Source organism: Cryptosporidium ubiquitum (genome assembly GCF_001865345.1).
Source record: "Cryptosporidium ubiquitum isolate 39726 chromosome Unknown contig_20, whole genome shotgun sequence".
Classification (NCBI taxonomy): Eukaryota; Apicomplexa; class Conoidasida; order Eucoccidiorida; family Cryptosporidiidae; genus Cryptosporidium; species Cryptosporidium ubiquitum.
Genome location: NW_021639828.1, coordinates 658,211 through 673,332, shown reverse-complemented (window position 1 = coordinate 673,332; position 15,122 = coordinate 658,211). Strand labels below are relative to the sequence as shown.

Genomic DNA, 15,122 nt, shown 5'->3' with positions numbered 1-15,122 from the left:
ATTATAATACTTTTTTCTTTTAATTTCAGATTTTTACCCCTCCAATTCTTTTCCCTGATTAATTATTTATCCACAAACATTTTATTCTATCATTTTTCCATGCAAGTACATGTTTATTGCATGCATGCATTTTCATGTGGACAAATTACCGGTAAGTAGAAATTCCATTCATAGTAAACTAATTGAAGAGAAGCAAAAAAAAAAAATCTATTAAGAAGAATTTGATTAAAAGACAAACTAATTATTACATTAAATATGTGGTTAATTTAGAATTCAAAATTCTACAATTAAGCGAGCAAATACCAAAGAATAAAAGTTTCTTTTAGCCTTGTAACTTAGTTTTTGATTCGAGTATGTTTAATAAAATTTCAAAAAAACTAAAGTATAGTTTTTCTGAAGAGAAAAATTCCAAAATAGAGTTTAATGAAATAAATAAAAGAATAGCATCAAAGAAATATTCTTTAAAATATGAAATATTTTCAATTCAATTGAATAAAAATAAATATTTTTATCCATTAATCAAACATTCATATTTTAACATTCACTCTTTTTTTACCCAAAAATATTTAAATTGGCCCAAATTCACAATATGAAAATCGAAAATAGGAGAAAGTGCAAGGTAATGCTGTGAAAAAAAATAATTTTATATAAAAATATTACAAGTATTCCTGTAATATACAAAATAACAGCATTATTTCTATAAAAGGTAAAAAATACAAATTTCCGTTTGTTTTTTCCTTTATTCCCCTTGATAAATTAAATGATTCACAAACAAATTTCAGTTTGTTGAATTTCACCATATAATTGCCTTTTTCGGTTAAAGTTATTTATATTAATTTATTCATTAATTAATTTGGGCATTTGTACTCAAATCAAAATCTTTAAATATTGATCTCAGCAAGTTAAGTTTCTAAATTTATCAATCAAGTATAATCATATTAAAATAAGCAACTTACTTTTATTAAAAACATTACTAGAAAGCTAGTCAAGGCCCCCAATAAAAAAGAAAAAAAGTAATGTGAATAGGATTTATTATAAATTCCATTAGAGGAGTTCACATCAAATTTTTTAGATTTTTGATTTGAATTATTTGCATGAGAAAGACTCTTATTTGAAAATTTATCTGATCTTTTGGTGGAATTTACTGCTAAATCTTTCTTAATCTTGTTTAAACTAGCAAATTTGCTTGCCAAAAATAAGTTTGAAACCTAAAATCAGGAAGAAAATGAATAAATTAGATGAATATACTCTATATTTAAATAGGGAAAAACTTACATGACAAATTTCGTTTCCATTACATCCCTTTAATTTGCCTGTTAACACCACTCCATTATATAGTAGTCTTATATAGTAAGGAAGAATACTTTGACTAGACTCAAGCCTTGATTGATCAGTACTAAAATCACCAATACTTTCTTTTTTAATAAAAGGATTGTAATAAACTTCTATTATAAGAGTAGAAGCATAAGGTGGCCAATGTCCATCCCAAATATCTAAAGAAGCTAATGTTGGAATAATAGTGGTATCATGCCCTGAAAATAATATGAATTTAGGTACTTTAATATTAATCTCCCCATTATTTATAGCATAGTAACTTTCATACTTATTACATAGTAGATTCAATAAATATGGAATTTCTTGTAAGTTATTGTCGTTCATCTCTTTGGTGTTTGAACACAACACACTAATATTCAAAAATTCATCATTTTTCTTCTCTGTAAATAGTATAACATCCAAAATGTAATTAACAATTTCTAGTAAAAATCTTCCAATATCATATTTTGATATAATCGAGTTGTCCCAATTATATACTGCAGACACCTCCTTTTCTACAGCCGAAATTGTTCTCTCAAGTAAATTATTTTTAAAAAAAGCAGCAGGAAGTTTATTATAATTCCCAGTACATAATGATGTTAATATACAATCAATTAAGTCAAATGGCCATAAACTTCTAATATTCTTTACTTTAGCATTTTCATATAATTCCATATATAAGCTTGTATGATTTCCAATCAATTCTTGAAATTTTTTAGAGTTAAATAAACGCCTTAAATCTCGAGAATTATCAACAATGTTTTTATTGGAAAACAAATAATCTGAAAGTATATCTAAAGTATGTATGGGTAGACTTTCAATATTCTGAAAAGTTTCTTCTTTACCAAAAATCTCTTCTAATAGGCTTGTAATTAATGCAGAAGCAGACATAATAGTTCTTTGCAAATCCGAAGATCTAATATATATTTCGTCTCTTAAATTAAAATCTATTTTGAATCTACTTCTAGTTACTAGATTTTCTCCTTCTTTAAAATAAGCCTCAGCCAATAGTTTTCCATTAATTCTATGTTGTTCATATCCTTGTAAAATTAATTGACCCATTTTACATGTTCCATTCAAATTTTTTTCCCATTCTTTAATATAATGCTTAGAAAATTTTAAAGTTTGAGTTTCAGTATTTTTATGAAAAGCTGAAGTTTGAAACAAAGTTGTTAAATCATCACAATTCCAACTCTGGTAAAACCCTTCCCAACATTTAACTGATTTAATTGGAGTTCTTGCTCCATGCCTAGTTATTAATTGTACTTGAATTAAATTCATTTGATTAAATAATTCTGTATCATTCACTTTTGGAATTCTCCTCATTTTTTCAAAATTGCTTGTATCTGCACAATATTGAATATTTGCTGGGTTTACATATTCATTTAACTGTTGACTATTATTGATTATATTACTGTCTAATGTGTCAGTATTAAATGAATAATCATGGTTTTTTTCTCCTTTTCTTATGACACCACCTACTAGCCTTAAAAATATTAGAAATATGGCTTTTCTCATTTTTTCTAGTAGTATAACAATAAAATTTAATTAATAAAGGTCATTTGACCTTTGATATAATAACCGGAGTTCTAATTTTTTTTTTCTTTTTCTATATTTCTCTCTCTTTTATTAATAAATTTCAAATTTTGTACCATCAAATCTCTAGAATAATATCAGAAAAGAATACCGGAATATCTCTTTCTTTGCGAAACTCGTCTTCTTCGAATATTAGTGCGTCACCAAAAGCAAAAAATATTTTAATTTGTTTTTTCTGTTGTCTCTGTCTTGTCTCTCTATATCTAATAATTTTACTAGTAAAAAAAAAAATAATTAAATATATGGGATAAAAAGCCATCTTGTTAGTTTTTATACAACATTAAGAACCTTTGTTTAGTTTTTTCAATACATATTTTAATTCAAATATTTGAATTTTTATTTTTTGTCCTATTTAATGTTTAATTCTATTTAATTCATTGTATTTAATTAAATCATTAATTTGTCTATTCTAATATCTTCTTGTTCAAATTTACTACTTTGATTACTATACTTTTGTTTAAAATGTTGACAAAATATATAGTTACGTGTTTGCATGCAAACATTTTGGTTAAATAATTGTTGGGGGGATGGGTGAGAGTATAATAAATGCATATAAAAAAAGAGTATTATTTTGATATTAGTAAAATAGTTAACAATAATAGTAGAGAAGTAGATTTAATCACTATTTAACAAATCAAATTTTAATTTGGAAATAAATAAAACAAATTCATAAATGCAAACTAAAACTTTCCAATTAAGGTTAACTGAATCACTTTTTTTTTGACATATTTATTCTCAATGTAAAAGGTTGTCTGATATTGTTACTTTTAATTTGATTCAAAACTACATTTGGATTTTTGGCTCCATTTAAATTATTAGAGTTAGTCATTTTTGGAATGTTACTACTACCAATTTCACAAAATTCTTTTTCTTTATCACCACTATTTCCTATGCATAAAGTTTCTGAATCATTTGAAATTATATTTGGGGTCTTTAAAGGTAGTACTTTAAGTTTTTTACTAATATTAGCAAATTCATCTTCACATTGAGAATCTGTTCTCATAATGCTGTTAGTATCATTGTTTAGATCATGACTATTATTTAATTGGTTTTTAATGCTATTATTTAAGGTAGAATCTCCAGTAATACTACTAGTTAGTTCATCCTCATTTCTGACTCTTTTATTAGAAGAGCTTGTTGATTGTTGCGAAGAAACAAAACTTGAAGGAGTTTCCTTCACTGAATAGTTCACATTTATATTATTGGTGCTAGTCTTATTAGTAGCTCTAGCATTAGCTTTGGATTGTTCTCTAAGGTGCTTAGGAAGATCTTTGGCTCTCAAATGTCTAACCTTTAAATCAATAGAATCTTTATAATTTTCAACTTCACTCCAATTCATAATAAACCCAACAAAGTCGAGTATTGCTCCTCTTAAATCTACAACAGGAGCAGTTTCCGAAGATCCGGAAATCCCAGTAGTAACTCCAGTAGGTCCGGTATTGTTGTTATTATTCAAAACTAAGCCTATATACATACTTTGAGCAAAACTAAATCCATCTTTAGCTTCATCTTGCTCTTGAATTGCTTTTGGCCAAGGCCTAACTTGAAGACCTTTAAATGTCTCAAGTTTTCTAACTAAGAATCTTAATTTACTTTCAATCCATCCAATCCATTTATGAAAAGCTTGTTCATTGTTTGACAACATTTTTACCTGTATAAAATGTTTATGCTTTTCAAAAAATAAAAATGGTGACCAAACATCATACCAAGTTGCCTTATCATTCTCTATATCTTGAATTATTTGATAGCCTCTCTGAAGTTCATCTGTGATTACTCTTAAAGTTGTATGTGTAACATTATGTGTTGAATTCATTGAAGGAAATGCTGGTGTGATTATAGGCATTACATGAGCTCTATCTTGTGGATTCAAATTAGGATTCCATACTCTAAAACCCATTAATCCTGGAGTGTTTTTAGGCACCTCTTTTATCTCACAAAGTATAACGGGATTCTTCCATTGCCATGTTTTATAAATATAGAAAAATCGATTAATTATTTGACTTGGAGCAGCATTAGGGTATAATTGACAAATTCTTGCTGTCAATATTGCCCATGATATTCCTCCTAAATATCCAAGTACATTACTATATATTCCTCTTGCTTTGCTCCAATGTTTTACAAACCTCAGAGCTGTTCGAAATGATTCTTTATTTGGTACAAGCTGTAATATCATATCATTTACTCTGCACCCATTCAGTGATCTCGCTGTTTTTTCATCCACATTTTTAAGTAATTCATCATCTAAAGTATTTAAATCATTTGGGATTCTTGATAAATTTAAACATGCAAATAGTAAATCCATTTCCATTCCATGGTATACCATTTTGATAATTGGTGTATAAGCATCTGGGACTGGTTGTACTTTTGATACATTAATATCTTGTTGTAACTTTGCTAAAAAAAAAGAAAAGAATGATTCTCTTGAAATATGTCTTGGTGCTATACATAATGTATCAATATCAGATCCTGCTGCTACAACCCCTAACCTATATGATCCGAACGTAAAGATTCCTCCTCCTGCAGAAAGTGCTTCCTCCTCATTCATACTATGTTCTAAACTTGCTTCATATATCCATTCTCTTACCAATTTATTTAGAGATGCTAATACATATTCTCTTTTTTTCATACCTTCTACAGTTTCATACAAATTTTCCTGTCTCATTGCAATTATTAAGTTTTCTGTTAATTTATAATCTTGAGGGGTTGCCATAGCTTCTGATATTGGTGGAGTTACCCCATATTGTTTTTTGGGTACCGAAGTTAAACCTTTAGATAATTCTAAATTAACTAGATCCATTTTAGTCTAATGATCTGTAATTTATGATTTATTTGTTATTTTATTGCTGAAAACACCAACTAGAACAGGAATTAATATTTCTTAGTGTATTCCTTTAGTAATTTGTGAATTCTTCTTTTTTTTTTTAGAGAGAAAAATATCAATAATGTAGTTGAATTATCTAAAATATCCTCAAGATACAATTTCTCCAGATTTTTTTCTCTTGTAGAAATCTTAGTCTATGATAATACCAAGTTAATTTCCTATTTTCAAAATTTATGAGCTTTATATTTAAATATATGTAATTAAAATTATATTAATAGTAAAGTAATTAGAATATAAGAATAATCATATATTAATATTTATTTATATGTATACACAAATACTATTCAATTAATGCATACATATGCAGATAAAAATACTTATATTTGATTGGTTTATATATAAATATATATCTATATATATATATATTTTATATATATAGATATATATTTATTTATAATATTCACATATATAAACACGTAAGCATCTATATATATCTATTATTCTTTAAAAAATCAGCATAAAGCCATCTGGTTCTTTATTGTTCGTGATTAATATATATATTTTAGACAAATTATTATGAAAATTAGTTTAAGTTTATAATTATTTTGTACTGTTCAGAAGGCCGTGAAATGGTGATAAATAAACAATTTCCTTATAATCTATCTTATCTAAGTCTCAAAATAATTCCCTTTTTTTTCTTTCTCTATCTCTTTCTCACTCTCGTGAAGAAAAGTTTTAGTTTTTGTCTGTTCAAAATCTCACTTTCTCTGGCTTGTGCCTATCACTTTTTCTATTAATATTATATCTCTAAAATATTCTAAATCTGGCCAAGATGTTTTTATTTAAAAAAAAACAATTCCATAATAAACAGAATTACTTGTTATGTTTCACGATTATTGCATTTAATAAGTTATGTATTTTAATATATATTTACTTTATTACTATTTAACTACAAAATTGCCGCCAAAATGGCGCCAAAAGTCATTTATTTTATGACTGTAGAGTAAAAAAAGGCGAAAAAAAAGTAGGAGAAAAAGGAAAAGAAGTGTGTAAGGAACAAATGAGCAAGTTAAATGAGTTCTTTGAAAAAAAGAAACAAAAGTCTAAGGGTTTAGGAGACTTGTCTGGTGCCAAGAAACCAATTATAGGCGGACTGAAGGCAGCTACAGGTGACCCAAATATATCATCAGTAATATCAGAGGGGAATATAGACGACTGGTCTATTAATGCTGATGTGAAAGATACTACCGATTTTTTTATCTCAAGTAAAAATTTATCAGTGGATGGTTTAAGGAAACCAACAAATTCTCAAATGGTAGTGGCAGTAAAGACATCAAAGCCTGATTTTGATTCAAATATATGGAAATCAAAGACAGGAGATTCTTCAGGAACAAATGGATCATCTTTAATGGGGAAAAATTCAGGTGAAGAAGAGGATAGAAATATAACAAATAATGAGGAAAAAGAGAAGCCAAAAGAAACTTTGAAGTATAATGTAAGAGCAAGATTAGCAGCCAGAGGTCAGAAAGTTGAATTTTTGAATACAAAGGAGGCAATCAATTCAATGCCTACGTTAGCAGCAGCAGTAGCTAATACAAACAAGCCAAAGGGATCAAATTTAGCTCCATTACATCCTGTTAGTTCTCCATTTCACGATTCCAGTTCAGCAGCAACAACTTCTACTGTTAATGTGGGTAAGCAAACTGCAGCCAGTTCAGAAATAGATCATCAGCAAAAAGAAAGTTTCTGTGAAGAAAACAATTCGGATCTTGAGAAAGGAAAGCTTCCAGAAAGCGATTCAAAGAGTGATTTAGAAATGATCAAACAACTAAGAAGCTGCAATTTATTATATTTCAATAAGGAGGTTTTGTTTAATTGTATTGTAGATATTGAGCAAAGCAAACTAAAGTACTCAAATATTGTTAGAGACTTTTAAATTAGGAGTTAGATTACTTTAGTCTTAATGATATGATTACTTTTCAATCAGTATTTTAGCTTAACCATTATTTTAATTCATTTACTTCGAAAAAAATTTTTTATTAGTGTTCGGTACCTTTATTTAGATCTTTATATACCGGCAATGTTGAAAAAAGAATATAAATATTTTTTTTTTTTTTTTTTGAATAGAAAAAAAGTTAGGAAAAAGTAAAATTATCTAAAAAAGAATAATGTAAATAACATTCTTTAGGGATGAATCTCGGATCTAAGTACGAGAACTTCGAGATCCCAAGAAGCATAAGCACTCTTTTTGAAAGGAAGAAAGTAACAAACAATAAACAAGTGGGGGCATTGGATTTAGTATTATTTAATAACAAGGGAATACATCCTGTTTTGCGAAGAAACCATTTTGAAACTGGGTCACTATACAAAAAAAAGAGTTATCAAAAAGTTGTAACTCCAATTTTGCTTAATAATGTATCACTTAATAACAGAAAGGATACTTCAATGATAACTTCAATTTCCAGTCACAAAGGATTACTAGCAATAAGTAACACAAGAGGAGCAGTTGGAATTTATAATATTAATGAGATGCTTAAGTACAGGGATTTAAACAATGGAAAGGGCCCAGAATTGAAGTTTCCATTAGGGTATGTACTAACAGAAAATGAAAAAAGGAAAATTAAAAGGGGACGAAGTTTTAAGCTGGAGCCTGTACACTACTTAAATCCTGGAGAAAATGAGAATCATAGAGGAGTGGTTTCTTCAATTAATTTGAGTCCTTATGATGGACAGTTATTCGTGACAACTGGATGGGATGGAAATCTTAAAATATGGGATACTTTTGAAGGAAGTTGTGCATTAACTTTAAGATCTAGCAGCAAAATAAACTACTCCCTGATAAGTCAAAAAAATCCGAATATTTTAAGTTTAGCTATACAGAATGGAACAGTGGGAATAGTTGACTTAAGAATTGGAGAGTTTTCTCAAACTTTATTTTTAGACAAAAAAACTACTAACCTCAAGTTAGACAGACCAGATTCACCAGTACTAAGTGTAGCTTGGAGGACTGATTCCGAGGATATATTAGCAACCACATCCCAAAACGGTTTTATTAGACTTTGGGACCTTAGATTTGCACCTCAACCTTTTCTATACATGAATAGTAACTTAACAGACTGGGAATTCGTACAGGAAACAAATAGCATGACTCCTCTGTTACTCAGACAACAAATGATTCAGGAAGGAGTAGAGGATTTTCAGAGCCAACAGATAAGTCAAGAAAGACGACATAAACAGAATAAGGAACAGGGAAGAGAGCAGGAGTTAAATGAAGATGAGAAAAAATTTCTTAAGGTTATAAAGGAAAGCACTAATGAATCAAAGATCTCTAAAAAAAGCTCTAGCGACTTCTTGAGCTTTTATCAAAGCCATTTTGGGATTAGTGCACCTAGGACTATAGGATATGCTCATGAAAGTGGAGTAGGGTTTTGTCAGTTTTTGAAGAATGGGAGATTTTTGATATCCTCAGCTCAAGATGGTACAATCAAACTTTGGAATGCTTTAAATGGAAAGAACTGTTATGTTTCCTATGACAGCTTTGAGTCACAAGCTTTTTGGGAAGGGGATGGACTGGTTGAATTAGGAATAGATGACCAGATCCAAAAATACTTTAAAAGATTCTCGTTAGATTCTAAAGATCAAGACACCTTGTTTCATCCAAATGGAAATGATATAGGTATATGGAATGTTAGAACAGGTAAATGCTTAAAAAGACTTTCTGCACATATTAATGCCAAGTCTGTATCCATAATACATTTAAATTGCTATTCTAATTTAATGTTTTCGGGAGACCAAAGTGGATATTTACATATGTGGAATGCCAATTATTAGTATTTAATTGGGTAGTTCTAGTCAAATTAGTCTACTTAGTTGTTGAATTGTATCATTTGGGTTAATGACATTATGTCCAATGACTCTTTTATCATTATAGATTTCGTGATCATTTCCACCTGGGTACGTTTTATCTCCAAAAAAGTGTATCTCGTCAAACATGTTCTCAACATGTCTCAAACAGTACCTTTTGTCCCATCCCTGAATAAATAATAATCAATAAAGTCATAAAATTTGAGTTCTAAATACCTCTTAGCTTACCTGTGGGAAAACATCAATGGAAATTTGTCCTCCTATTGAATATTGAAGGTCCAAATTTGAAAACTCCTTTGATAAATCTTGAATAAATTTCTCTCTAATTCCATTTTTCTGGTCAAACTCAAAGAATTCTAGCCTTTCCTCATAAGAACAATTCCTCCCAATTGGTGATATGTTCAACATTCCTGTCCTATATTCAATAAAAGTTCCTCTCTTTATTGGAATATCCAAATCAGCAATATATCTCAAACAATAGTTGACAAATTTTTTGATATTCTCCTCTCCTAAGTGTTTTGAGATGCTTTCTGCACATACTTTTACTCCTTCCTCATAAAATACCACCCCATTCTCACTGAATATATAATGACTGCAACTCAATTCTAACCAAACACATTAATTACTTCCCAGTAGAAAAAAAACAGATCTTAAACTTACCATTATTCTGTAGCTGTTCACATATTTTGTTATAGTCAGATCCACTAACCACTCCTATCTTAACCTTGCTCTTTGCGTTCTTGAGTGCAACTACCATATCCTCCATTATTGGTTTTCTTGGAAGAGTAAGAGTTCCATCCAAATCAAACAAAAATAACTTTTTTGGTTCCATTTGCCTTTCTATTGTTAATCACTGTGTGTAAGTTTATTTTTTATTAATAATTATTAAAAAAAAAGGCAAAATCAGATTATTTTCTCTTCACTATTAAAAAATTTCCTTATATTATGATGTTTGGCGCCAAAACATGCCGGTATGTAAACTAATAGGCAAAAAAAAGGCTAACCCCACACTGTGATTAATAACACCAAGTAATGGGGATTTGAGGTTAAGAAAAAGCCTGCAAATAATTATTAATACGAAACTGCATTTGAAAGGTGACACATTTTTTAAAAAAGCAGTATTTAGTGGTCACATCAGAGAACTGGAGTGCTCAAGAAAGCATATTCAAAGTCCAAGTTCGAAAGTACTAAGATGGCAATAGGAGTAGATAATGCTCACGAGAAAGTGAGAGCGTATAATGACCACATTAAGGACATTCAAAATTTTTTGGAGAATTTTGAAGAGTATGATACAAAAGAAAATTCAGGAGAAGATGTGGTTATGATGGCTGCTGAAGAAGAAGTAGGGAAAGAAGAGTCTATTTGGAAACATAGAAAGTACATGAAATCCCTACAGAGTATATCTAATAAAGAAAGTAGTGTTCTTTATGTGGAAATTGATGATATATTGAGTTTTGGGAAGTACGAAAATAAGGTAACTGAATATAATAATTTGGTTCATTCAATATTATCAAACACTAAAAGATATGTACAGCTTATTTATATAGCAGCAGATAACTGTTTACCAGTACCTACTCGTACAAATATAATAGACTTTAAGCTGGAAGAGATAAATAATACCAAAAGATCTGAAGCAATGAAGACATGTAATGTCCCAGCTTATCTGAGATCTAGCTTTGAAGTTTACATTAAAGCAAGTAAAAGGATGCCAATTACACCTCTAAGAGAAGTCAGAGCAGAGTATGTTGGCGGTTATGTTCAGGTGAACTGTATAGTTACCCGTGTCTCTAATGTGAAGCCAAGAATACAAGTAGTTAATTATACATGTGAAGTATGTGGCTCTTCAATTTGGCAATCTGTAGAAGGCACCAATTATATGCCTTTATCTGATTGCGAATCAAGTCAATGTAAGAATAACAAGAGGACAGGAAATCTAAAATGTAATATCAAAGAGAGTAAGTTTACTAAATTCCAGGAGATTCGTATCCAGGAACCGGCAGATCAAGTACCAACGGGGAATGTACCAAGAACGATGAAAGTTATTGCAATGGGGGAGAACACAAGAAAGTTACTACCTGGTATGTACGTCACTATTTCTGGTGTATTTCTTCCAGTAGTTAAGGAGGGGTTTCAGGCTTTCAGGTCGGGTCTGACAGCAGATACATATTTTGAGGTACATTACGTTCACAGCTTTGTTACCACCAAGAAAGTTTCTTTGACGGAATACGAAAAGAAGTTGGTAAAGCAAATGGAGGATGATGAGAAAGAAAGGGAAAAGAAGAGTAAAGAGGATGCTCTTAATGGATCTAGTGGTGGAATAGGAGGGGGAGCTTATGAGGTTCTTCATTCCCAATTTTATGACAAACTGGCCAATAGTATTGCCCCTGAAATATTTGGGATGTTAGATGTAAAGAAGGGTCTTCTTCTACAGCTAATAGGAGGAGTTACAAATAAAGTCAATGATGGGATGAAAATTAGAGGAAATATTCACATCTTATTGATGGGAGATCCCGGAGTTGCAAAGAGCCAACTCTTGACCCAAATCACAAAAATTGCTCCAAGATCAATTTATGCCACAGGAAAAGGAAGTAGTGGAGTAGGTTTGACAGCCTCCGTAGTTAGGGATCAGAATACCTCAGAGGTAACTTTGGAGGGGGGAGCTTTGGTTCTCGCAGATAACGGGATCTGCTGCATTGATGAATTTGACAAAATGGATGAATCTGATAGAACAGCTATCCATGAAGTTATGGAACAGCAGACGGTATCTATTGCAAAAGCTGGGATTACTACAACATTGAATGCAAGATCATCTGTTTTGGCAGCAGCAAACCCTATTTCAGGAAGATATGACCCTAGGAAATCTCCAGTTGCCAATATGAATCTCCCAGACTCTTTGCTTTCTCGTTTCGACCTTCAATTTTTGCTTCTTGATATTCCAGATAAGGAAAAGGATCTAAGGCTTGCTCGTCACGTTCTTTATGTACATAAAAATGAAAAGGCTCCGAGTGATGACTTTGAGTTTAATAGATCCATGTCTTCTCAGCAGAGACAGGGAATGGGAATGGACCAGACTAGCCATTCAAGAAGTTCAACGAAGAAAGCTAGAAGACGAAGAAATAATGATGAGATACAAGATAATGAAAATGAGAATAACATTAACCAAGAACAGAGGGTATTTTCCACAGTATTTATGAGATATTTTATAGAGAAGGCTCAGAGTTATACCCCCTTGGTTCCAAAAGAGCTAGTTTCAGAGATTGTTGAGCATTATGTTGAGCTGAGAAGAAGAGAAAAGATTGAAGTGACAAGAGAAGATTGGAGAAAGACTTATACAACTCCAAGAACTTTGTTAGGAATACTGAGACTATCACAGGCATTAGCTAGGCTCAGATTCAGTAATATAGTAGAAAGAGCTGACTTTGAAGAGGCAACCAGACTAATGATTGAAAGCAAGAAAAGTGTTACAAAGCCAGGAAATACTGGTGGCTTCTCAAATCCTGGAGCAAAGAACAAAAGACATGATTTTAGAGATCAAATTATTGAGATTATCAAGGATATACATCGTAAACAAGCTGAGAAAATTGCAAGGGAAGATGAAGAATCAATGATAGATGAGATGATTGAAATATCAATTTCCGACATTGAAACGAGAATTTCACATAGGGGATTACTTAAGCAACAACTGGAGCTAGTTATTGATGAGTACATTGAGCTGGGAGTACTATCAAAAAGCAAAGATGGACAGTTCATCTCATTTATCACGGATTTTTCGTAAATAAAATGAAGAGAAAACTGGAGTAGTTAGAAGGAGAGAAACTAATAGAATTAGTAGATTTGTGTATAACATCTAAAATTGTCTTCTACGATATGTTTATTATAACTTTTATAGATTGAATTGCCTAAAAATGAATTCTTACTACTCCAAAAGCCATATATTAAAGCTATTGACGGAATTGTCTCTACTAAAAAAGTGTATAATGAAGTCCATACAGTATTTAGTAGGATTTCTGAGTTAGAATTCACTATTCCAAATCCTTTAAGCAAGCAATACAAACTAGAAATAAGCAAGGAAAATGGACATACCAAAGTAAGAACTTGAATTTTAAACCTGAGCTTGTTAATAGATGAGCTGTAAGCTTTGTTGTATATAAATAGGTCTGACAAAATTGAACTATTGGAGTTATTAGATGATGAAGCAGTAATTGCATTGGAATTCTGATTAAAATGTATAATTGATACCTGACTATTGTTTAAGATTCCATTTTGGAGCCAAGAATTATTCCCAACTTGATCAAAAAAAGAATTAATGGCGTTAGTATTCACGTTAGAGTTTGTATTCCAGGTAAAATTTGCATTTTTTGAAATTAGATCCTTTTGTAGGTCCTTGTGCATGGCTTGGCGCCTTTTAATATTTATTATTAAGGAAGATCCAAAGTAGACCCAAAAATAGGAACACAATAACTGCATGAGACCCATCAGAATGTAAAGAATATTAAAAACTGAAGGTAATTTTTGAGTAGTGAGAAGAGTAATTGCCAGAATTCCCCCACCAGTTATGTACAATGCAAAATTGAGTAAGTTGATAGTTTGAAATTCAAAACTTCTAGAATCCGTCAGGATTGAACTCCAGAGTGTAATTACTATAGAATATGATGCAACAAATATAATATTTATTAGGTAATCAAAGATCCTTAATATATTTAGTTTGCTTAGTAGTCCAGTTGATATTAGTTTCGGTATTAGGTTAACAACCAAATAAACAATAATGTATAACAATCTGGAAATAATACCAACAGAAAATGCATTCAGAAAGTAAGGCCTGATTTTTGTTCCATTTGTTTCAAATACATTTTCTGATATATTTGACTCCAATGCTGATAAAGACTGTAGTACAGAAAGAGCGCCAAGTACAAAGTATATTAAAGCTAATAAGATATTTAAAAGAATTCCAAGATAAGACGAGCGATCAATTAGAACATTATCAGATTGGGGTTTAACTGGAGAAAGGTCCATATTTGATATTTGTTTGTAAGTTCATCCACAAAGAATTTCTTTCCTCTTAAATCTCTATTATTTAAAAATAAAATTAAAAAAACAGTGTGTGAAGTCAGGAAATTTAATAATTAAATATTTAAAGTAACGAGATCTTTGCTTTTAGTTATTAACTTTGGCCTGAGGTTATCAGTTCTGCTATTTAAAGAATAGGTATATCACAAATTTGAAGTTATATGTATGTGCGCACACAAAATACCTTTATAATTTCTGAATTGTTCTTCACTCAAAAACAGGAATTTCTGGCAAACATTTTCTTAATAATAAATATTCAAATCCCCAAAATTACTGAGTTGTACTAGTTTTTTTCAATCATTATTTCCTTATTTTAACTTTATTTTTTCATGAAAATATTAGAAAACAACTCGACTTAAATATAGCGCCAATCTGACGGGCGCCATATTTGAAGGTATCTAAAAAAAAAATGCATGCAAAGAAATATAATTAATGTATGGCAAAATTTGAAAAACGAAAA

At 30.3% G+C, this 15,122-nt stretch overlaps 7 protein-coding genes across 7 annotated transcripts; 3 read left to right on the top strand and 4 right to left on the bottom strand.

Moving 5' to 3' along the window:
• Positions 1-844: 844 nt before the first annotated feature.
• On the bottom strand, positions 845-2,832 carry cubi_01610 (uncharacterized protein; the record flags this gene model as incomplete). Its single annotated transcript, XM_029018622.1, has 3 exons — positions 845-910; positions 957-1,208; positions 1,276-2,832. The coding sequence occupies 3 exons, from the start codon at positions 2,830-2,832 to the stop codon at positions 845-847; spliced, it is 1,875 nt and encodes a 624-aa protein (XP_028873849.1).
• A 787-nt stretch (positions 2,833-3,619) lies between these two features.
• cubi_01609 (poly A polymerase) lies at positions 3,620-5,707 on the bottom strand (the record flags this gene model as incomplete). The annotated part of the gene is made up of 1 exon (XM_029018621.1): positions 3,620-5,707. One exon carries the CDS (start codon positions 5,705-5,707, stop codon positions 3,620-3,622), a length of 2,088 nt encoding a protein of 695 aa, XP_028873848.1.
• A 1,084-nt stretch (positions 5,708-6,791) lies between these two features.
• cubi_01608 (uncharacterized protein) lies at positions 6,792-7,667 on the top strand (the record flags this gene model as incomplete). The annotated part of the gene is made up of 1 exon (XM_029018620.1): positions 6,792-7,667. One exon carries the CDS (start codon positions 6,792-6,794, stop codon positions 7,665-7,667), a length of 876 nt encoding a protein of 291 aa, XP_028873847.1.
• A 254-nt stretch (positions 7,668-7,921) lies between these two features.
• On the top strand, positions 7,922-9,562 carry cubi_01607 (WD repeats-containing protein; the record flags this gene model as incomplete). Its single annotated transcript, XM_029018619.1, has 1 exon — positions 7,922-9,562. One exon carries the CDS (start codon positions 7,922-7,924, stop codon positions 9,560-9,562), a length of 1,641 nt encoding a protein of 546 aa, XP_028873846.1.
• A 21-nt stretch (positions 9,563-9,583) lies between these two features.
• On the bottom strand, positions 9,584-10,427 carry cubi_01606 (phosphomannomutase; the record flags this gene model as incomplete). Its single annotated transcript, XM_029018618.1, has 3 exons — positions 9,584-9,763; positions 9,824-10,200; positions 10,256-10,427. 3 exons carry the CDS (start codon positions 10,425-10,427, stop codon positions 9,584-9,586), a joined length of 729 nt encoding a protein of 242 aa, XP_028873845.1.
• Positions 10,428-10,787: 360 nt separating this feature from the next.
• cubi_01605 (minichromosome maintenance protein MCM7P) lies at positions 10,788-13,370 on the top strand (the record flags this gene model as incomplete). The annotated part of the gene is made up of 1 exon (XM_029018617.1): positions 10,788-13,370. One exon carries the CDS (start codon positions 10,788-10,790, stop codon positions 13,368-13,370), a length of 2,583 nt encoding a protein of 860 aa, XP_028873844.1.
• A 50-nt stretch (positions 13,371-13,420) lies between these two features.
• cubi_01604 (uncharacterized protein) lies at positions 13,421-14,608 on the bottom strand (the record flags this gene model as incomplete). The annotated part of the gene is made up of 1 exon (XM_029018616.1): positions 13,421-14,608. One exon carries the CDS (start codon positions 14,606-14,608, stop codon positions 13,421-13,423), a length of 1,188 nt encoding a protein of 395 aa, XP_028873843.1.
• Between the last annotated feature and the right edge of the window lie 514 nt (positions 14,609-15,122).